This window comes from Phodopus roborovskii, unplaced genomic scaffold, assembly GCF_943737965.1.
Source record: "Phodopus roborovskii unplaced genomic scaffold, PHOROB, whole genome shotgun sequence".
NCBI classification, from domain to species: domain Eukaryota; kingdom Metazoa; phylum Chordata; class Mammalia; order Rodentia; family Cricetidae; genus Phodopus; species Phodopus roborovskii.
Genome location: NW_026126408.1, coordinates 1,234,050 through 1,257,883, shown reverse-complemented (window position 1 = coordinate 1,257,883; position 23,834 = coordinate 1,234,050). Strand labels below are relative to the sequence as shown.

At 46.8% G+C, this 23,834-nt stretch overlaps 1 protein-coding gene across 1 annotated transcript; it reads right to left on the bottom strand.

Moving 5' to 3' along the window:
• Positions 1-490: 490 nt before the first annotated feature.
• Trib2 (tribbles pseudokinase 2) lies at positions 491-22,715 on the bottom strand. The gene is made up of 3 exons (XM_051181641.1): positions 22,446-22,715; positions 17,230-17,522; positions 491-2,836 (listed from the first exon to the last, which is right to left on the bottom strand). Exons 1-3 carry the CDS (start codon positions 22,713-22,715, stop codon positions 2,368-2,370), a joined length of 1,032 nt encoding a protein of 343 aa, XP_051037598.1. The 3' UTR covers positions 491-2,367.
• Positions 22,716-23,834: the final 1,119 nt, after the last annotated feature.

Here is a 23,834-nt window from a genome sequence, read left to right as displayed (position 1 = left end):
GGATCTTCTTAGATATTTCAAATTGAGTTGTACTAGGTATGGCTTTCCCCAGAAAATCCACATGGGAGAAGGGATTGAATTGCAGAGTATCCCAGATAGCTCTGAGGTGACTGTTATACTCCCAGAAAACCTATGGGCTGTGACATCATAGCCATTTTAAAGGCTTGAAACTAAACAGGTATATGGCACAAGAGGCATCTGACACCACAAGCTGTTCTCCCTTTGATGACACTTACTCACCCATCTGAGGAAACACACAAGTGTAAATGGAGCATGACTTATCCTTCTAGGATTGATATGATGGGTAATTCTGAGCCATTACATCTACATTGGCCAGTATGTGTCCCATTTCAGTGAGGTAGTTAGCTATAATGAATCCCAGTTTGACTAGAAAGAAGGCACACCAAGGGAAATCATGGAGAGGTCTTGCTTGGTATATGATGTCAACAAACACATTGGTGGAAAAAAAATCATATCCTAGACTCCAGACTTTTAGTTAAATACGCACAATTTTATTGATTGAAGAGATTAGGACAAAAACATTAAACCAAATACAGGACAAAGCACCAGAGGCCATTAGTCCCCACCATGCATGTTCCCAATCTTTCCTCCCACCCAGTACTTGCAAGATGGGGAGAGGGAAGATAAAAAGTCCTTCTTGCCACAGCACCATCTTCCGAGTGTAAAAACCTTCTCTCTGCATCTTCCATTATCAAAATAGAATCAAGGGTAGATCCATGGCAGCTTTGTCTCCTGACTATGAATGGAGAAGCCACCCTCCTGGGGACAGGGGCTCCTGTGGAGTAGGCGTGAAGCATCCAAGAGTCCGCACACACATGCCACATACTAGAGTGAAGCACAGATTCAAGTAACATTTACATACTAGAGTCCACGTGTTACCTACCCAAAAACAGGACCATTTCACAAAACATATGCAGGCAGTAAAACCCAAACGACTGAGGTACTGGGAACACAAATATTTATGCCAAAAGAGTTCTGTATCATACAGCAATAGAAAAGCCAGAATACAAAAGGAAAACATTTTGCCACTCGAAATCAAATAAGGCTATCTAGAGAGAGCCAAAATGAAAGGTTACTTCAGGGACAGAATTACTCAAACAGGGAAACAAAATTATAAATGTTAACTACAGCATGTAACATGTCATCCCGTCGACCCGTAATTGAAGTACTGGCTTAATACATCACAATGTGACATTTTCCTTAATAAATACAAGAGTTCTTGAAAAATACAAAGGTGCGTATTGGGACAGAGAGCTGTTTGTATTTATATCATCCCTTCTGTTCAAACCAGAGGGCTTTTCCAAGCCCAGAGGATCATTCTTAGCAAAGAAAAGGAAATAGCTGCCCTATATTTTATACACATGGGACAACCTGTCTCATTTTACTAGTTTCCCATAGAGCAAAACCAAAACATTGAGATCAGCATCATCAATGAAATCTGACTCCAGGAGCTCCCCCCAACTGCCGTCTGGAACCCCCTCCCTGTATTCAGAGCCAAAAGCAATGTCTACAGTATGAACCTTCTTCCTTCAAAAGAACAAAAACCAGAAAGGAGTTTAATTCTTCTCTTTTCCTTTCTCCTTCCCCTGATAACACATCTGGAAGTTTGACTTCTAATTGTTTCCTGCTACAAAAACCAAATGATGAAGAACAGAAATGTCTATCACAGAATAGATATGCCCCCTTCCTTCCCTCTCCCCCTTCAGGGAACAAAGCATTAACATGTCACTTCCTAGCCAGAATAGGAAATCATTTATTTTAAGAAATGAGTTGAAAAGTGTGAATGAGAGACAACAACTGGAACTTTCATTTTCTTTTAGCTTAGCACCCAGGTTTCAGGTCAGTCTGTGTGCACCGAATTATTATTAATATTTTAAGTTTTTCCCATTAATTATTACATAGGTGGTTGGCCTGTTTTTAAAAAATCTTCAATCAATTGTCCCTTCCCTGAATCATAACAAGAAGTTAATGCTAACAGTGCAATGCCAAGGTATATGTTTGAGGCAGAAGAGTGTCAATTCTATCGAGATCTCCAACTATTTCTGAACAAAATGAAAAGTGGGGTAGATGAAGTAGCCCAGTTGGCAAGGGGGACTCTCAGGCTACCCCAGGGAAGAGAAACTTAGGGGAGGGGCTTCCGACCATCTAAACCCAACCCCCATCCCACAAGTCTTGTTCCCATGCTAAGTGTTCGGTCAGCTCCTGGAAGGCATTCCCCCCTCAACCAAGAAATGTGTAAAGACAAGTGTCCATCTTGCTTCCCAGCCAGGCCACCTGTGTCCCAGAACTCCTTCCTGGGACCCTCTCTTGCTCCTGGTACCTGCTAAGTGTCCATGGGCCTTGAGCTCAGTTAAAGAAAGGGTCCAAGTTTTCCTCCATGTTGACATCTGGCACCAGCTGGTCAGATGCCTCTTTAGCACCAAATCCCGAATTGGAGACGCTAAAATCCGTAGAAAACCAAGGATGGTCCAGAATCTCCTGCGAGGTCAGCCGCTCTGAGGGCTCCCGCCGCAAGATGCTTCTGATGAGGCACCTGGCCTTGGGCGACAGAGTTTCTGGAATGTTGAACTGGCCCCTGCGGATCTTACTGAAGAGGGAACTGGGCTCAATGTCATGGAAAGGGTAACGCCCCACCAACATGGTGTACAGCATCACCCCTAGGCTCCACACGTCCGCAGCCTTGCCAGAGTAACTGCCAGTGGTGTTCAAGATCTCTGGGCTGACATAAGCTGGGCAGCCATGCTTGTCAGAGAGGGAGTCATCATCACCTCGGAGAATGTAAGCATCTTCCAAACTCTCCAGCTTGACCCGAGTCCTGTAGGAAAGAGAGAAAGACAAGAGTACCTAAGGATGAGGGGAGACACATACATCTATTCATCTGTACATCAGGGCTACACCCATCCATCCATCCATCCATCCATCCATCCATCCATCCATCCATCCATCCATGACTCACAGGGTAGGATACTGGACACTGAGGGTGGAGGTTTAAGCAATTCTCTTGAAGACGGTTGACTGGGAAATGGACAAGATTTCCTCAGTTTACCTTTCTGTTCTATAGCTGTACCCACTGCTTCTCTTTAGGACACAAGCACAAGCTGGGACAACTTCCCTCTAAGTCTGGCATCCAAATATCAAGTTCATCTTCATTTCTAGGTGAAGTTCATCTTCACCTGATCTGCTCGTCACACTGCCAAAGCCTGGGTCCTTGACTTGGCACCTATCTCTAATTACAGGTGTGTGATTCACATGTGACTATGTGCCTGGGAAGATGGGTATGAAAACAGCAGCATGATCCTGAGAGTTTCTCAAACTATTCACCCTATCCCCAATCCACCCAGCTCTTCACAAACTCATGAACATAGGCATACAAATGTGTAAGGTGGAGAGATGCATATGAACTTCAGAGGTAATAACACCTAGTTTATACCATCAACATGACAAGGCTCCATGGTGTCATCATTGAGTGTGAAATAGACATACACAGAAAAAAAAAAAAAAAAAAAAAAAAAAAACCTCTGGGAAATAAGATATCTTACAAAGAAAGGAGATCAGACTGCAAAACATAGTGCTGCCAGGCATTGTGGGACACACCTGTAATGACAATCAAGAGTTCAAGCTCAGCCTTGGACACACAGCAAGTTGGAGGCCAGCCTGATGTTCATGAAACCTGCCAATATTCTACTTCCCAGTGTTTGAAATGCAAACCCTTCCTTAATCATCTCTCAGCCAGAGCCGAGCTAGCTAGGGCTTCCTTTGAATGGTGGTTCTCACCACACTCCTAAAGTCCTGCTGAGAGGGTGGCTAAGGAAAATTGGAACTGGAGTTGGAATTCACATGATTTGTACCCTCCTCACCTCACCCCATCCCCATCCAAGTGCACACACCTAGGTCTCCACCCTGCTGGAGTGGACAAGTCAGAGAGCTCAGATGAGCACCTGAAAGTGTTCAGGCAAACTACAGTGGGACCACCTTGGTCCTCAGTCACAGCCTGTGCCAAAGACCATCTTCCTCCTGTCCTCTGCCTGTTCTTCCTCCCTGTGTCTGCAGGCCTCGGGCTTTCAAGGTGGTCTGAAAAAAAACACTGGCAGTATCTACTTAAGGAGAGCTGCTGGGAACTTTCTGTAGTAGAGGGAGTGACAAAAGATGGGTTGTTTCTAGGGTCTTCTATGAACATGTCATTGAAATCAAAATTCAAACAGTGATTGCTTTCCTGGACGTTATGGACTTTAGGAGGATGGAGTCCAGGCCAGGCTCCATCTGTCTCCAGCTTTGTGGCAAAGTCACTTAACCTTCCTGCTCATCTTTAAAGAGGAGCAGTCGTGTGTATTCGTTTGTCTGCTTGGTTGATTTTATCTTTTTAATGTAGTAACTTTTACAGTTAGTAAAATCCATCATCATAACCTTTGTTGTTGTTGTTTTCTGTGTAACTCCTCTGGCTGTCCTGGAATTTGTAGATCAGGCTGGTCTCAGACTCATAGGGATCTGCCTGCCTCTGCCTCCCAAGTACTGGGATTAAAGGCATGCACCACCAGTGCCCAGCAAACACAGCCATTTTTTGAGTGTTCATTTAGTTCACTCTTTACGGGGCCCAATAATCATCATGCATCCATCTGCACAGAGACCCTGTGTGCGTGCCAGCCAGGTCTAACACTCTGTGACACGCAGCAGCACTTATTTTCCTTTGCCATTTGCTGAGCTGTGTTCTAGAACAATTCTACCATATGCATGATTTGAATGCTCCTATAACTAATGGCCTCCAAAACTAAGAAGGCCCTAGCTATGTTAATCTGGAATTGAACTGATTAAAAACAAATCTTCCTTTCTCAAGCTTATTTTTCCTAATAGGAGGTGGCAGGTGGCAGTGACCTATTCAGCAGCCTCACCAGATGTTCCAAGATGCCCAGAGAGGAGGAGCCTATGAGCTCAGAGGGAGGGATGGGATCATGAGCCATAGACTCAACAGTTCCTCAAACCAGCGCCTTCCACCCAACTTCACCCTTGAAGTTCATGCCTAATGGGGGACCAAACTGAACCCCCCACGTGGTCTTACCAGGGAGAGGCGGCTGGCTGTTGTGCCTTCTCCAGACTCTCCATATTGACTCCTCCTTACTCCTTTTTCTTTCCTCCTTTTCTCCTAGTCCCTCCTATCTTCCTTTCCTATTGGCCAACAGTGCTTTATTCATTAACCAGTATGAGAAACATTTACAGAATGGCATCTCTCATCAGTAGAGTTATGCAGAAGTTAATTAAGACAGGCACATGAACCAGGTAAATGTCGGGGGAAGGGGAGGTGAACAGGATTTCAGGAAATGGGATGCCTGGCTCTACTTTGTCTGGAGGCAGCCTCTCAACTCTGCGCTTTAAGCTAAATCAAATCTCCAGATCTGCAGTCTGGTCCCTGCTTACATAACAACTGTATATTCTGACTCTTTTACCCCATATTCAAAGCATCCTGCCCACTCATCTTGGAGACCTGTGTGGCCCCATAAGGAGGGCTTTAGACTGTGGCCAGGGCCACCATCTTGTCCACTGCCCCAAGCAGAGTTCTCCCCCTACTCTCTCTCTCTCTCTCTCTCTCTCTCTCTTTCTCTCTCTCTCTCTCTCTCTCTCTCTCTCTCTCTCTCTTTCTCTCAATCTCAAGACATTAAGCAGATGCTGAATGAATCAGGATAAAATTACTAAAACCACTTGCCTGCTGCTGGGGCTGGGCTGTGTATGCCTGGTCAGCCTCGCCCTCCTTCCTGTTAGGAAAGTGGTTCTCAACCTGTGGGAGAAACCTCTATCTCCAAAAATATTTGTTACGATTCGTAACAGTAGTAAAATTCCAGTTATGAAGTAGCCATAACAATACTTGTATGGTTAGGGATCACCACAACATGAGGGGCCCTATTAAAGAAAGGCTCACAGCATTAGGACCATTGCCAACCACTGTTTTAGGGGCTAGAACTTCATTAGACAAGGTCTGAGGGTGCAATGGGGAGTAGCTGGGTTTCCCTGGCTCACCAGGTTTCAGGTGTGCTGAAGCCAATGAGCTGTCCCAGGAACCAGGACAACCCAGATAACAAAGCAGTCACTGAAGTCAGTTTCAAGCTCAAGTTCATTCTTTAAAAATTACTAAGTCCCAGTGTCAGATGTCATCTTCATGCCTGACACAAGCCAGGTGTTTGTGTAGCTGTAGCTTTACATTATGGCATAAATGACTGTGTCTGGTATATGATTCTTTTGTGTGAAGCAGGACCCCTAGGCCCAGAGGCCAAGTCAGTCAGTACACCTAGCCAGGATGGTGGGGGCTAGCTGTTCACTCTTTCCACAGAGCAGACTTAGCCACCAACAAGACAATCAGAGTAAGGGAGGCTCCATCCAGGTGGGCAGAGCCAGATTTTACTTCTTTCAACAGTTTCAGCATCCGAGGCAGGACAGGGGAGAGGGGAGATAAGATGCAGAAGAAATCCATTCCCCCGAGGCACTCCCTAACTTGCTCCTCCCTGGATATTCCGGATATTCCGTGGCTTGTTTACATCACTCCTAACAAGGGTCCAGGCAAGTGCTCTGGATTCTATCTTTAAGCACTGATCTCCCAGGATGTTCTTGTGGGTGGGACAGAGGGAATTGAGACAGGAGGCTTGGGCTGCAGCCCCAGTGCCTGAGGTCCAGTTGTGCAACCATAGGAGCTACCCAGGGCCTCCAAGCCTGACCTCTCCTCTCAGAAATGGAGCTGTGGTTGCTTCTTCTCCCAGGACAGATAGGCGCAGACATGAATGAAGACGCTTCTTCTGAAGTCTCCTAAACTGTCTGAGGGAGGATGATGGATACATTTCCCGGGCAAGGGAGTTGATTTCCATAAAAACCAACAAGGGCATCTGTGGACCCGGTGAATCAAATAGACCACTAATCATTCTGGCATTTAAAAGGCGTTCAGGAGCATTTACCCTGCTTGAGCTCCCAAACTAGGCACGAGGGATATGTCCATGACAAGTAAGACAACAAACATTCTCCCTGATTTGCTGAGAACTAAATGACAAGACAGGATGTCCCAGGGAGCCCAGCTTGGCAGAACAACTGGCAATAACATGGTGGCAACTATGCAGATACTGTTGTTAAACTGAGACCCTGGCCTAGTGTCACAGGCAGAGGAGCAAGTATAAATGCAAGCCTGGGAAGATGGGGCTAATGGGGATGCTGTTTCCTAGTAAGTGTCCAGCTCAGCCCTGACCCTTAGATCCTCAGGATGTGCACTGTAGGGGTGGGGAAGTAGAGACAGTTTATGAAGAAGATGGATTTCTGAAAGTGACACAGTGGGCAGGCAGAGAAGACAAGGACAGTGGAGATTGAAAAACTATAAACTCCATGTAAGGCAGGAGCCAAGGACAAACGGTACTGGACCAGGGAAGCTGGGTCTCCCTGGGCTTGCTTCAGCCTGTCTCTTGCATAGGAAGACAAGCTGCCTTGTTCCTGACCTGATGGATGAACAAAGCTCACAAGAGGGTGGTCTGTGTACTCAGTGACCATCAGTCTAGTACCAGGCTTGTATCACCACAGCCAGTGACAGCTAAGGAAGCCAGGACCAGCAGAGTGTGATTCCTCTCCCAGCATCTAAGGAACATCAGGAGTCCCCCTCAGAATGCAGGTCCCCCTCACCTAACCCCAAAGCTCCCACAACTACAAAGTCCAGAGAGCAATGTAACCTCATGTTCTTTTAATTGTTTCTCTCCCATGAAACAAGAACACATAACTACAGGCTATGGAAAGGGCTCTTCTGGTTTCTATATCCTTGATGATCTGCAGCTCTCAGGCTCTACCACTTCCTATAGGATGCTCTAACAATCAAATGTGATGATATGAAAAACAGCAGTAGCCATGCATCACACACTAGAGTGACCAGATGTTGGGGTTGTATGGCCTGCCCTTTTATGTTTCATAACTAAAATGCAAGACAGGGATTAGGCTCTACATACTCCCTGACAAATAAGGAAACTGAGGTACAGAGGATTAAATACCCTAAGGCACAGACAAGCTAACTGAAAAAAGGCTAATTCTGAATGGATGTCAGGAAGATTCAAATGTCACTGTCCTCTCCAAACACAGGCTGGCACCATGATCAAAGAACAAAGGTGTTGAAGAGATATTCAAAGACATACTGTTGAGTACATGGAGACTTATGTGTTCAGTACCAGACATCTTATTGACAGACAAACTCATATAATTGCCATATATACTTCACAATGAGGGGGATAGACCCACATATTTTCTAGAAGAAAAGTCTGTGGTACCAAAAGCCAAGGAGACTTGTCCAAGGCTACCTGGCAAGAAAGAGGAGAGTTGAGATTCAAACTTGGGTTTTTGTTTTTAATCCTCTAGTATAATGTCCCATCTACAACAGGAAAACACATACACACACACACACACACACACACACACACACACACACACACACACACACCCCACCACCACCAACAAAACCAGTCCTAATAGCAAGCCATGTTTTTGCTTTGAAACCTTTAAGCCCCACCCTGAGCTCCTGGCAGGAAGAAATGAATCAGGATGGAACAGGGTGGGGCTCAGCCAGTTCAGTAAAGTGGGCCTGGCAGGGACAGGAAATATCCAGTGGCAAGAGATCATGCATGGCTGCAGAAGAGGCCAGAGAGGGCTGTCAGCCTCAGGGTCCAGCAGACTAAGAGCCAAGGGAAAAGTCAGCTGTAGCCAGGCTGCCTTGCTCTGCTCCTGAAGCGTGCCCTTTGTGATCAGGTCTACTGTGCAAGAAAAAAAAAACCTTCTACAGTGGGTAGCAGGAGGTTCCTGAAAAAGAACCATCCAGCACTACATGCATGGCTCAGATCCTGCAATCCCACCAGACATGGGCAGGCTGCTACACAGCACCAAACAATCCTTCATTTAATCTTGCATCACAAACATACAGAATTCCCCAGCAATCAACCGCAAGCCAATTTCGCTCTAGGGCCACTATCAGTGATTCTGTTCATCACTTGTCTGAAGTAGCTCAGAAGTGAGCAGGGAAGCAGCCGCTACATAGTCAAGAAAACCGTCTGTGGTGCAGGACAGGTTGACAGGAAGTCGAATGCCAGAGAAGCCAAGTCACAGTATCTTGTAGCACCACACAGCCTGGGAATTGGATGTTTGCACGTATTGGATGTACAAGACAACCGGAGAGGCCCTGGCAGCTGAGAAAGGTAGAGGATCTGTCAGGACATCGCTGAGGTGAGAAAGCCCCCTGAGGAACACACCCACTTTGATGGAGCCTCCAGCTTTGTGGACACACCTCTGACTCACCAAGGGGAAGCCATTCCACCTGGAGTATCACTCTACTGCTTGGAAGATTCCACAAAAGCCACAGCTTGCAGCCCGCAGGGCTTCATGACTCTTGTCGCCATGGAAACAGACAGGGAAACCCAAGCTAGAACACAAAGCCACACTGATTCTCCATTCACACTTGCTTCCTGCACATAGAAGTGGCTCCTGAAGGATCTGTTCTACCCAGGATCAATCGATTGGTTTACCTCTCAGCTTCCCCAGATCCATGCTTGTGAGAATCCCCTGTGGTGTGGATGCTCACTACTCAGGCCAGGTCTCTACCTAGACAATTCCTTTCTAAACCTTGGTGTTAGGGAGGGTGCAATGACATGGGTGCATGTGGTCATACATCCCCCTGGGCCAGAAGATACCCCACCTGGAAAGCAGCCCCCAAACCAGGGATCCATCCCCACAGATGGCTTAGCACAGACTCAATAATCCCAGGGGAGCAGAAAGTCAGTGCTTACTCTTGGCTTTAGTGCACATGTGTTTGGGACGTAAGGAATACAGCTTGCAATCTCACTGTCCCTGGTTGTCCTCCTCAAACACATCCCACAATTCTGCCCTGACTCCAGTGGTCTAGAAAAACCCACCAGAGGCTCTTCCTGGCCTTCAGGTCAAGGGTAAGATCAGGGTATATCCAAGGCCCTAGCCACCTGTCCGTCTCTGTACTGTTTCCCACATGACTGCCCCCCACCCCACAGCAGCAGCAAGATCCTCTCACAGATTTGCTCTTCCCATTCCTGCTACTACTGGAATAGTGAACTGCCTATGCCACCGTCCTCCCCACTATGGGCTTTCTTACACTGCTACCTGCCCCGGCAACATCTAGCAGGGCAAATGGGCAGAGTAAAAGACTTAGTACATATTTGCAAAATCGTATGATTTCAGATCCTGAGCCACCTCTCCCTCCTACCCCAACATTCATTTCTGGGTCCCTTAAAGAATACAGAGAAACTTCAAAGAGATGAGACTCTTCCATGAGCTAGAAAAAGCCCCGAATGGGAAGAGCACATTTGCTGAGTGTTTCTGTCCACTGCCTTCCACCTCCTATTCAACACAGACAGGGAATTTTCTTAAAACAGTTATGCTTCTTGGGTGTGAGGGACTATTGATACATCTATTTCACCAGATGTCCCTCACCACACGCCCCTATCTTACAGTGTTGTGGGAGAGGTGGAACATACTCTGGGAGCAACAGGACTGCCTGTGGTTTGGGTTAACTGGTGGCACCACCTGTAAATGTCAAAACTCCTCAGAAACCTGAGCTTCCGGTAGACATTGGCTGCTGGGTCCACTGGGAGTATACCTGTCCAACTGCACCACCTTGTAGCAAACTTGCTAGAAAAGAATGGGTCTCAACTTCCTTATCTATAAACTTACAGTCTCTGTTAAATGGGTTTAAGTTTGCTAATTCGAACATAACAGTATGAGGAGGTTCAGTGGTTAAAGACTCTTGCTGTCAAGCTTGATGAACTGAGTTCAGTCATCTAAATCCACAAGGTATTAGGGGACAACTGATTGACTCGTACAAATTGCCCTCTGATTTCCATACATGTGCTGCAGCATCCATGTGCCTGAACACACATACACATGTGTGCACATGCATGCATATGCACACACACAATAACTACAAATAATCATGGTGACTAATTAGAAGTCAGTTAATTTAAGCACAGTAGTTAGGATAGAGTCAGTCTGATCCAGGTCCTATAACAACAAGATACTGGTCTTATTTGGTCCAGTAGTCTCCAGTATCTAGAAATGTCTGGTACATAACAAGCATTCCTTGAGTGAATAAATGAGTCTCCGAGTTTTAGAGTTCTGAAATTCAGGTGCACTGGACAGTGATTGGAAGCAGTGGTAACAATGATGTCTTCAAGATCTGGCAATGCATCAGGCTGCATGCTAGGGCCTCTACACAGAGCATGCCCCCGACTAATTACAGAGAAGACATATGCAGTCGTGGTGGCACGTGTCTGTAACCTCAGCACTAAGGAGACAGAGGCGCAAGGATCATTGCAGGCTTGAGGCATGCCACAGCTACACAGCAAGACACTACCTCAAAACAGAGAGAAGGTAGGGTTCAGGGTGCAGGAGAGATGGTTAAAAAGTTAAGAGCACTTATTGTTTCTGCAGAGGACTCAAGTTCAGTTTCCGGCACATATCTGGGTGGCTTATAACCACCTGTAACTCTAGGGAATCAACACTCTCTACTGGTCTCTGTGGGTACTGAAACACATGTGGCAAACATACACATATACACACACACACACACACAGACACACACACACACACACACACACACACACACACACACACCTTAAGAAAATGAGAGGAAGCTGAGATCATAGGACTAAGTGGAAGAAGGAAGCCTTTCTCACCACTATGCCAACTGCATATTTGCTAGGGGCTCAGACTCTCCCTTCCATTAACTAGCAGAGCATAACCAGTAAGGAGCCATAAATCCTGCCAACACATATCCAGGAGTCAGGCTGTTTCTACAAGAAGAGCCCTAGGAAGAATGGTCAAGTCTCACCGTGATGAGCAAAGCCCTTCCTAAATGAAATTAGTTTACTGAGAACAAGATCTTAAATGGGGTTTCCTTAGGCAGAAATCAGATGGCAGCAATGGGTTAATTTCTCACTCAATGTGCAACTTTGAAAATAGCTTTCTTTGAAAAGGTGTCTCCATGGGGATCCATAAGTTTTCTGGGCTCCCCTTCTAGGCAACGACCTACATTCAGATGATTTCTATTTATCCCTGACTCTCTCGTCTTGTCATTGGAATCCAATCTGAGCTGTTCCTATCCAAAAAAGGAGCAAATTATTCAACAAAGAGCAATGCCTACCATGTTGTGGGAACCATGAATGAAAGGCCACTTCTGTCCCCAAAAGCTCACCAGTCCAGCCTGTGCATGGACAGGCAATAGAGGGCAGCTTAGTAAGGGTTATTTAGGTCAGGTCATGAGAATAGAGTAGGAAGGGCTGAGGAGATAGTCAGTCCATAAAGTGTTTGCTGAGCAAGCTTGAATCTGAGTTCTAAATCCATGTAAAAACCTGGGGGTGGGGGTGCTTATAATTCCAATGCTGGGAAAGTAAGGACAAACAGATCCCCTAGGCTAACTGCCAAGCCAACCTAGCTTACTTGGTGAACCTCAAGTCCCAGTGAGAGACCTTCTCTCAAAGACAAGGTGGACAGCTCTTGGCTTCTGGCTTCTGAAAAACAGCATCCAAAGTTGACCTTTGGCCTCCAAAGGCACTTGCATACATTCACTTACTCCCATGCACAAGAATAAAAGAGATTCGCTGCCACATAGGCAAAGGGATGTATGGGAAAAGGACCCTACCCATCCTAGGGAGCTTGTTAGGGGTACAATGGGAAGAGAACTTTGCCCAAAGATTGATAGGGCACAGGGACACGGATCTACCTGGATATGAGCATTTCCTGGAAGCTTTGTTTCACCAAAACTGGTGGGGGGGGGGGGAAGAAGAGAGGGGGGTTGGATGGAGAGAGAACTTCCCTAAAATAGAGTACCTACAACTTGCAAAATTATATATAGCTATTAGTGAAAGAAAAGCTGAGCCTGGCCTCTGGAGCACCACCGCTGCATGCCCTGAATCTTCTATTAGGTATAGAAACCTCAGTGAAGGTGGAAGCAACTTAAAAATCTAAAGGAAGAGCCAACACAGACAGCAACACCTCCGAAAGATGGCCTCAACCTCTGCTGGTAGGGAGGGAGGAAAGTGCTCCCCAACAAGGAGGTACAAGCTGCAGTTCCCATACCCAAAGCCCACACTCATGCCCAGCCCTCCCCAGCCCAGTGGCCACTGAGTGCCTCCAGGACTCAGAGCTCAGCCTGCAGAGGCAAGCACTATACAGACTGGCTTCCACAGAGCAGAAGAAATGAAAGCAACTACCTTAAGAGATAAAGATCTCTGGACCAGAGCAGGAGCATGTAAGAAAGCAAGTTTCTGAGTTCACATGGGACATTTCTGTGCTAGTAGATGTAAACACTGATCTGAGGTTAGGGGGTGGGGTCTGAGGGTGGTGAGAAGCCTTGCCCCAGGAGAAGCTAGCTGGACAAAACAGAAGGAAGGTCACTGACAGAACAGTGTCCCACCACTTTCCTTAGCAGCCTAAAGATGCCAAGATATAAATGGGCAGGGGAAAGCAGATGGAAGAAGCCAAGGTCAATGTTAATCCCTTTCCTTCTACCAGGAAGGTCTTCCCAGCTCTATTTTCTAGTCAAGGCAGTCTGGGCATACAGGTTCGGTGTTCTGTCAAGGCTAGATTTCTTAGTAAGTGTCTAAACCAGGGTTGGAACCCGGCCAGTCATTCTGGCTTCAATTCTCCAAAGCTCAGGTCCATTCCAAACACATGGGGTCTCCAGCAATATGTCAAGTAAGCAAGTAACTCATTATAACACAGGAAAAGGAAGGCCAAGAGGTACTGGGGATCCCCTGTGGCAATGTGGGTAAATTTTCTCCCTTCTATCAGATTGGGGGAGGCATTGAAGGGTTTTGCAAGACTGAGGGGCACCCTAGGCAAGTTCAATAAAGGCTGGGGATTCATTTCTCGAAAATGAGGCTCCATGATGGTGGCCCTTTGGAGTGAACACTGCAGGGCTCTGCACTGCAGAAACACACCCCTTCCCTAGTCTGAGTGCAATCAACCTTACACAGGAAGGAACAATTATCTACAGACAAGGCTGCCAAAGAGAGTGACCTCATCCTTCCCTTCACCATTTGAGAACTCATCAAGTCTTCTGGACTGTTCATGCACAATGACACTTGTTTTTCAATGACTTTTAAGTACAGCTGTCACATATAGAGTGCCTGCTCTGCCCTCGAACCAAAGCATCATTTCCCTGGATGCTAATCACCTTCCAGGGAAGCTAGGATTATGTCAGTCTTCTTGAGGAGGCTGCAGTTTATAAACATTAAGAGAAATTAAAGACCAGGACCTGAATCTAGATCTCAAATCAAAACCAAAGAGAATCAGATGAAGCCAGACTGTTGATGAGCCAGCATAGCAGTAGCAGATACACCAGCCCTTAGTCTGCACATGGCCTTGGGTGTCATCCACATGACATGATGTTTGTAAAGCACCAACACTTCCACTAAAGAACCTTCATAGATGGCTCTGGGTTCAGTCAAAGGTAGTTTTCAGTCTAAAGCCTACAAAGAAGTCAGCTCTTGTTCTTAAATGAGTGGGACTTAGTTCTACCACAGGATGCTTTACCTTCTACTGCTCTTGGGGACAAAAATGAGAAGGTGTGGTGCACATGCCTACATACTTGGGTGGCTGAAGCAGTAGGATACTGAATTCCAAAGTAATGTGGCTATATTGCAAAACTGCCTCAAAGGGAAAAATGGATGAGAGAGAGGCACGATTGCTGTTTGAATAAGTAAATGAGAAGCTGCCAAAGCAGTCCTTCCCAGTTCTTTCAGGGCTGTTTCCATAGGGCCATGGGAGAAAGGGTTAGAAACCAGACAAAGGGTGCCTCTGGGTCATGCTCTGGTGTTCTGCAACATGAGGATAGCTATACTTCTTTGACTCACTTAACAAACCTTTATCTGCTGTGGGTGTGATCTCAGGATGTGGCACCCTGACACTCACTGATGCCTGACTAGGTTTCTAAAGGAATGTTTGATCATGCAGAGCCCATAGGAGATGACCTAGGGCATTTGAGGGCTTGTGTGCTCTGGCAGATGAATGGAGTTCTTGACAGCCGAGTTGGCTTCCTGGAGAATCTCATTCACCTTCTTTGTGCTCCTTCTTGGTGCTAACTCTGAGACCTCAACAGTCCTGCTTTGGCAGACATTGGCTACACGAATGCACATGGGCTGGGATGTAGCTCAGTGGTGAGATGCTTGCCACAATGTACAAAGAGAGTATGCTGTGCAGCAACACACACACTAACACACACATACACACACACACACACACACACCCCTCTCCATCTTTACAAACAATTAAGTAAGCTGAGGTACAACTGTATAGCAAGAGGTCAGTAGGTGAACAGACGGCAACGAGAATATCTTTGGCCAATCCATATTCATCTTCCAGATGAAAACACTCAAAGAAGCAGAAATATGTATATGAAAACTGAAGAAGAATGAAGAGTCACCATGGTAAAGCCATGACAACATTAAGGAGGAGAAACATGAGGCTGAGGGTGTACCCCAAGGCCATAGAGGTTATTAAAGACAGAAGCATAAGGACCAGTCCCCTCTGTTGGAGTATCTGAGCTGAAAAAGGAAAAGGCAAGAATTGCCCACATTCCAATCTTAGGGGAACCTGCTTCGTCACTTCATTAAAAGAAAGAAAAGAAAAGAATGAAGCCAGTTTAATAAAAGACTAGGTAGGACATTAGCTGCCAGAGTTGCTAGTGCCCACCCAAGCCCATGTGTAAAAATATGCAAAAGAGAACCAACCTTCATAGGCACAAGAAGCCCAGAAGCTTTCTGCAAGTTGTATGCACAGCTGGATTATAAACACCCATGAAATTATTCCGTTTGGGTTAAGTAACAACAGGCCCTTTTCCTTTGCTAAGCCCCAAGTGCTTGCCAGACATTAAGTCCCCAAGTAGTTCAAACCATGGAGGAGAAAATAAACTAACAAACAGAAAGAAAGAGAGAGGGAGAGAGGTGGGGGGAAGGAAGGGAGGAGGGGAGGAAGAGAGAGAGAAAAGAGACAGCACAAATCACTAGATCTGGCTCTTGGAAAAAGGGACAATGGATTTCTGTAAACAATGGTGTGAAAATATCACAGCCCACTGAACTGGATGTCAAAGAAAATAGAAGGCAGAAAGGTCTGCTCCCAAGGTCTGTGTGATTTACAGAGAGTACCAAAGAAATGTCAGCAGGGCAAGGGATGAAGGAAGTGGACCAGACCGCCATCAGATGTGTGTAGCAAAGAACACCAAGATTCCCTGCCCTCTTCTCCAGTCCACAGCGACCAAGCTCAAGACTTGAGACACCATGGACTCAGGTGTGTGCAAACAATTCCTGGGGCACAAAGAACAAGTGAGTGATGATGGCTCTAAATTCATTGCCTACTTCCCTATAAGAAAGTACACTCTTAAAAGGAAGTTTTATAAGCGAAGAGAAAGCTGGGCTCTGGCCTGGTTGGCTAAGTGGAACCTGATGAGTTGATGGTATATCCATGAAGTCCAGATGCCCATGTCTTAAACAAATGCTTCTTGACATAGTCAGGCCTCCTTGGTGCACAAGCTCACACCACCAGTTCATCACCTGGTGTGCCAGTCCTTCCCATACTGCCTATGATAGCTCTTCTCCCCTTAGCGCTTTCCTTGGTTCTTCAAGATCTAGTTAGAACTGACAATCCCTACCCCACATCACAGAGGACCGGGGACTCACCTCTAGCTATTTTACAGGTCTGGTGTCTTATCTACTTCTGAAATTCACTACCAAGCCTGTGGGTCACACCAACTACATTCATAGTAAACAGCAATTGAAGGAGAGAAGGGACTATAAACAATGTCCTCTAAGTAGTGAGTGTTCTTATGGCACGGTGCCTTCATAAAACTGTCTCTGTTGAGTTTAAAATTGCCACGCTGGCTTGCAGCCTCCATCAAAAGTCATCACACAAACCATACACATTTAGCAAGTCATAGATAAACCCCAGCCCCTGGCCTTTGAACACTGCAGGATGGGAGTAACCACTCCTTGTTTACTGAGGGCATTGGGACACCAGTATTCTCTCTTTGTTCTCCCTGCCCTAACCCTCACTTGGACAACAGGCAGCAGAACAAGCTCCGTGCAGATGGAGGTGTAGACACTCTATCAAAGCGTGCACGCACACACACACACACACCTGCATGGGTTGAGCCACACACACACACATCTGCATGGGCTAGGCCACACTCACCTCTCTTCATCCTTGAAGATAAATTTCCGCAGCTTGAGGTCACGCAGCACCAGCCCTCCATCGTGGCAGTGGGCCACGGCTGAGGCAATCTGGTAGAACAGTCGGGCTGCCTCCTCCTCCCTCAGCTTCTTGCAAGTGCGGACAAAGGAATGCATGTCTCCATAGCTCCGCTCAAAGAACACATAGGCTTTGGTCTCCCCCAGGAGGATTTCTGTGATTTGGTTGATGTTGCTGTGGGCAGACAGGCAGAAGCAGGGGGCCAGGGACTCCTGGTAGCAGCTGATCTCAAACACCTAGGACAGAATTGACAAGACCTCAGTCAGCGTGGTGCCTCCTGTGACCCAAACCACAGAATGCCAAATGCAGGCTTGTGCTTTGACATGGCATAAAGGGGATGAAACTTAGACCCCCAAGCACACCAATTCTGCCTGCTACCAGCTGTAGACGACAGAACAAGTCTCTCCACTACTCTGAACCTCCAAATCTTTGGCACAAAATGGATTAATGAAACTTGATTCAATATTGAAGGGATCCTAGGAAAAAATGAAGTAAATGCTAAGTTTTATTATTCTCTCTCTCTCTCTCTCTCTCTCTCTCTCTGTGTGTGTGTGTGTGTGTGTGTGTGTGTGTGTGTGTGTACATGCATAGGCCAGAGGTCTATCTCAGGTTTGGCATGGTTCCTTGGGAAACTACAGACAGCATCTCTCACTAGCCTTAGACCTAAAGAGTCCTGGAATCCTCCTGAAACTCTCTTTTATCAGAGCATGCAAACACTACACTTAGCTTTTTAAATGTGAGTGGCAGGGATCAAATGGACATCTTCATGCTTATACAGCTAATACTGTCTGAGCCAGTAGCTAAGCCCAAAATGTTATTCTTCTTCTTCTTCCCTATAGTTAACATATTTATAGGAGGAAAAATGACTATGAGAAAATACTTACAGAAAAAAAATCTCAACTGATTCCTGAACAAAGACAAACATTTATTTACTTTTTAAAAATGCATCAGAAATGTACAAGAACAAACAATTAATTCATTATATATCTAGACTTTCCTCAATGGTTCTTTCTCCCTGTGAGGTGAATTCATTTCACAGATGTGCTAATCAAGGCAAAGCAAACAGCAGTAAACTCTTGCCCCCAGTGGCAACACAAGGAATAGCACAAGGGCCATCTCCACAGGCAATCAGGCTGGCTTCCCTCTTCCCTCCACAGATATCTAACTCAATGAATCAATTATGCAATACTTCTCTATGAATCAGAGTCAGCCTGTGAAATGCCACCTCACTGTTGCTTAAAAAGAAAAATGCACCATCAATACCTTCTGAATAGACCTGAGAGAAACGAACACGTCAGAGCAGTTTTGAGGATGGAGACGGGAGCTTTTCACTCATTGCAAAGCCTATACTCAGTCAGCTATACCAGCACCTAGGATTGGAATGAGGTGTATTTTGTTCTGGGGGGGGGGCAGAGATATGGGTGAGGGGAGGGGTAGATGAGGGGGTGTTTCATTCAAAAGCAGGCCTGGCAGAGAATCTAGCTTGTCTTCTGTGGCATACTGAGCTCTTGTCAGTTGCTCCCAGGTGAGACCCCAGCATCAGTATTTGGAGGGTGGTGAGAGAGATGCATGAGAAATCCCCTGTCTAGGTGATGGTTATCACTCTGGCTGGACCACCATTCATCTGCATAGGATGGCTGAAGCACACAGACAAAGAACCTCCCTCTTTGTGAAATAAACACCCGGACCTAGACACCACAACCTTTTGTGGGTCCCATTCCCACTCATGAAGCTCTGTCTCACTCCTCTTTGCTGACAAGGCCAAGTCTTTGAATCCCTGTGAGGGATTCCTGGGCCTTCTGTAGCCCATGTAGGAACACAGGCTGCAATGTAAAATTCCAGGAGTTAAGTAACTGAGCATTTAAAAAAAAAAAAAAAAAAAAACCCTGTGAGTCAAACCGGGACAATAAGCACCTCAAGGGGGCTGGTGCTAACTGTGGCTGAGGAAGCAAAGTCAACAGTAAGGCTGTGAATGAGCCATAATGAGGTATCTCAGGAAAGTGGCACAGCTGTTGCCACTACACCCTTGAATTTAAGAATGAATGCTTCAACCTCCCGGGAGACCACAAATCACACCCAGATATTGTCAAAGGATGACCTCAGAGCAGTGAACTCAGAGGCCCCCTTAATTAGGAATCTGAAATGCCTGAGTCAACCTTAGCACACAGACTGCAGGCCAGAACCAGGGAAGCTTTAGCAATTTCATCGAGGAACACACACACACACACACACACACACACACACACACACACACACACAGTGGCTAATGTCAACAGGCTGCCTTATGTAACAATCGAACCTGCATGATTTGCTCTGAGGGTCCAGGCTGTGGGTTCTGTCCTCTCAGTCTACAGTTCTGATTATTTATAATACACTTCCTGTTTTCAGTTGCCTTTATATAAACAAACAAACAAAAAACATTTTGCTAGGCATGGTTAGCCTACTGTCCTACTGCTCAGCTGCAAAGATGAATGGGCAGAGAATTAAATGAAATTCATAATACCTGTCCAGTGTGGCCATACCCTGTGTAGGGGGGTGCAAAACTGCAAAATGGTGGACAGGAAAGGAAAAATTGAAAGAATTGCTTACATTTTCCTAAATGGGAAGGAGCCAAACTTTTATTAGTGGCTATAACAGGCATTTATAGGCTTGGACTGGTATTTAAGCCATCACCCTCAAGTGCAGAAATAAAGCCAGGAGCCTGGATGCCAGCTCCTTTTAAATGTTTAATTGGGAGCCTTGGTTATATAATGTGACAGTTCAGATAAGGCTCTATGATCAGGCCACATTCATCATGTTTGGGAAAAGAAAAAAGCAAGTGCCCATTCTGCCAAGGCAGTAATTATGTCATTCTGCACAGTAGCTACAAGAATTTTTTTGTGAAAACAGCTAAACAACCCTTAAAGATCTGCCCCTCCTTTGGCTAACTAAAATAGGCACGTGGAAACAATAATCAAGCTGGGGAATTCTGCTTATGCCCCTGGAAGCTCTCCCCTGCATCCCCCTCCCACAAAAGAATGTCCTACAGAACCCTCTACAGCATCTTCCCCAGTAAACAGCCTTTTTGTTTCATCTGCTTATGCACTTTTTCTTGCAAGAACACATAGCTGAGAAACAGGAACCCCATGCTAAGACATCAAAAAGAGGTGGATTCAGTGTCATAGCAAACTAAAATGCTCTACAGTGTGTGTATTGGGGCACTTCATAGCATCACCCTCATAAAACTCTCCTGGAGAGTTGGGTGCACAGCTATGCTTGTAGAAGTCAACCACATCACCTTGGGTAAGAAGGCAGGAGAACAGAAGCTGCAGAGTTGTAAACGGATGACCTCTGTCAAGCAGAACAATGATACTGCACTTAAATCCACTTGCAGCCACACTGTAATTGGTGAGGGGCTGATTCAATCTTTGCAATAACTAAACCAGCCGATTAAGGACAGTTTGGGGCCAGAGAGCAAGTCTGCAGATGACACTGTAAGGTCAGACTACAGTGAAATATGTCTTGAAGGATCTGAAATGAGAAGGAACAGAGGCCTAAGACAAGCCTGGTTTTAAACAAAGAAATTATAGCAAGATGCTCCTGCAGAATTTGGCAGCAGACTCTCTTTACTTGAAATCATCTCTAGTCTTTGGGAGAAAAAAATAGTAAAATGCTGTGTGCTGAAGTTGAGCAAAAGGAGGGGGAATGCTTACTGCCGATGATGGTGCATATTTCACAGGAGAATGACAGCTCCGTGGAATTCATTCATTTCTAAGGATGACTGTCCTATTGTGCAGTGTGCAGGGCTCCCATCAGGCTCTGAGTTGCCTACTGAATTCAATGCTTTAACTGGTCATAGTTGCTTTCGATTACAGTAACTTGGAGAAGATGCAAAATCCCCAATGCTTAGTACAGGAAAAGAGTGATGTTTAAAGGGTCTTTGGTTCCTCTAAGTTCAGAAATAATCTCAAAACTGCCTGGAGATATTCACCCACCCGCTTTTTGCAAGGAAGCACTCCAATTCAGCACGAAACAGGGCGATGTCACAAAGCAGCCAGTGAATAATGAGAAAAGTGTAACACAGTATTTGCAGCACAGATGTGCACAGTACCCATTTCAAAGGCAGCACAAAACCCCGCTTACCCCTCAAAAAATAAATAACGAAAACGAAAAAGACCTACATTTCAGTGGTAATGTATTCTTGATCTACATCCAATTTTAGGTTACACTGCTCCCCACTGCAGTGGGAAATAGACTGTAGACAAATATTTTGTTACTATTCCCCCTCAATCCCCTTGTCTGGTATTTGGTGAGCGCACACAAAGACACACAAAGACACAAAACAGTCACTGCTCGGGGGTCAAAGACAAAAAGGAAATAGAATTGCACTTATTGGTATTGGCACAGAGGGCTCCACAGGGCAGTATCAAAACTAGTAAAGATGTTGTGGATGCAGAGGGAGCAGCAACAGGGGTGTGCAGACAAGGAATCTGAAGATGCAAAGAAACCCAGACAAAAAGACAGACCCAAAGGATTCCTTGTTCGCCCAAAAGTGCACAAGGGGTTGATTTCCAACCCAATCCTTCTTTCCAGGCTCCAGGCAGAAGAAAATGCTTTAAAACTCCTTTTCCTCCTTAGAGCCTTGGGCTCAGCCAGAGGGGGACAGTTTTTTTGTGTTTCCTTTAAAGGACACCTTTGGAACAAAGGTTTAGCACCTGCAGGCTGCTAAGAACAATGGCTACAAAAGGAATCCAGTGAACTATGTCTGAAACCCAACCGGGGATTCCCTAGTCCTTGCAGGGAGGGGATGGGGCTTGACCTGGAGAGAAATCCGCGGGCAAGGGTACCTGACCCGTAGCACCAGGGCTCCACCAGCCTCCTAGAGCACGGGTGCCTGTGCCCTGGCTCAGACTCGCAGCCCTCCCTCCCAGGCTCTCCCCAAAACGCCCCCGCTACAGCCCGCCCCATTGTCTGAAACCGTCTAAAAACTTCACAACTAGTCGAACGTGGACAGACACACAAATAAACCTATTTAACAAGGCCACCCATAATGATCCCGAGAACCTCCCGCCCCTGGACTCCAGGGCTCCGTGACCTTCCTCCCCGTCCAGGACCCTGCCAAAGGAACCGGGGTGATTTTGTTGTTGTTGTTTAAGCAAAAGCAATGCCGGGCTGGTTACCTTGCACACCAGCTCCTCTCCGCTGTGCAGATGCACAGCGCGGAAAACGTGGTCTCCCTCCAGAGGCTCCAACAGTAAGTATTTCCCGATGCAAGAAACGCAATGCGACAAGTTCGGAGTCTCGGGCGGGCTCGGAGAGCCAAGGTTCGGGCTGAAACTCTGGCTGGGCTCAGCGGACCTTATAGACGACAGCTCTTCGAAATCCTGGGTTTTGTTCCGCGATCTCCCATATCTCGCTATTGTGATAGGGGTAGACCTGTGAATGTTCATGAGTGTGGGGATCGCACACGACAAAACAAACAAACCGAAAAACCCACTGGAGAGATGGATGAGCCGCTGCTGCAGACGCCTCGGTGCCACCGACTTAAAAGGATCAAAAGGGGAGGGGACCCGACTGGGGCTCCGTGGAGGAAGAGTTAGAAGCTAGCCCCCAATGGGCGCCGCAGGGCAGGTCCCCGGCTGCGAGCTCCGCTCCCGGGGAGTGCTCGCTCTGCGGACAACTCGGGTCCTTTTGTTACCCCGAAGCCGCCAGCGCGGTGCAGAACCGCGCTCTGGAGTCCGTGGGTCTCTGTTCACAGCGTGGATCTGGACGAATGAGTGTGCCTCTGGCGTGCAGAGGTGCAGCGCCGGGATCCCTAGCGATCCCCAGCTGAGGATCAGCAGACCGGGTGGAGGAGCCCTGCGTGGAGTTTGTGCAGTCTTCAGGGAGCGCGCGGCGCCGGCTCGCCCTCCACGCGTTAGAAACCAAACAAAAAGAAAAAGGAAATAAGCACCAGTCTACCGGCTCACGCCGCGCGGCAGCCAGAATCCGCGCTGCACCCCCCTTTTTTGGTGGAGAGGGTGGGGGGCGTGGAAGGGGGGGTGCTAGAGAGGGCAGTTACCTAAGTCTTAACTGTAGATGGCGTCTGAGGCTTTTCCAAAAAAATCGCAAAGCTCAAAAAAAAAAAAAAAAGTAGACAGGGAAAAAGCAAATTAGCAAAGGAGCCTTTAACTTGGAGTGGTCAGCAGTGCCAACAAAAGATTGTAAAAGCTGAGCCAGGAGTGCGGGAGTGGAGCAGGCACAGGTACGGCGACAAAGCTCAAAGCTGAGCCCGCGCGGTTAGCACTGGCTCCTGCTGTCTGTCGCGGCTCACAGGCGTCCCGGATCCTCCTCCAAATTAATCGAGAAGTGCGGGCGGTGACCTGGGCGGACCAGCGGTCTCTGAATCCCCGTCAAGGGCTTCCGGGGGTCCTGCAGGAGCCGGCAGCAGATGCTCCCCGGAAGCTGCCAACCTGCGGCGTTCCTTTCCCACTGTACAACTGGGTCTTGAGCCTTGGAAAATTTTGCAAACCACTCTTGTCTTCCGATACCTTGCGACCAAATTGCACGGCGCGGTTTGTTGGAGGAAA

Coding starts and splice junctions, on each gene's coding strand:
- Trib2 (XM_051181641.1), bottom strand. CDS start 22,715: ATGAACATTCACAGGTCTACCCCTATCACAATAGCGAGATATGGGAGA. Junction 17,523..22,445: donor GAGAGGAGCTGGTGTGCAAG/GTAACCAGCCCG, acceptor ATTCTGTCCTAG/GTGTTTGAGATCAGCTGCTA. Junction 2,837..17,229: donor ATCTTCAAGGATGAAGAGAG/GTGAGTGTGGCC, acceptor TCTTTCCTACAG/GACTCGGGTCAAGCTGGAGA.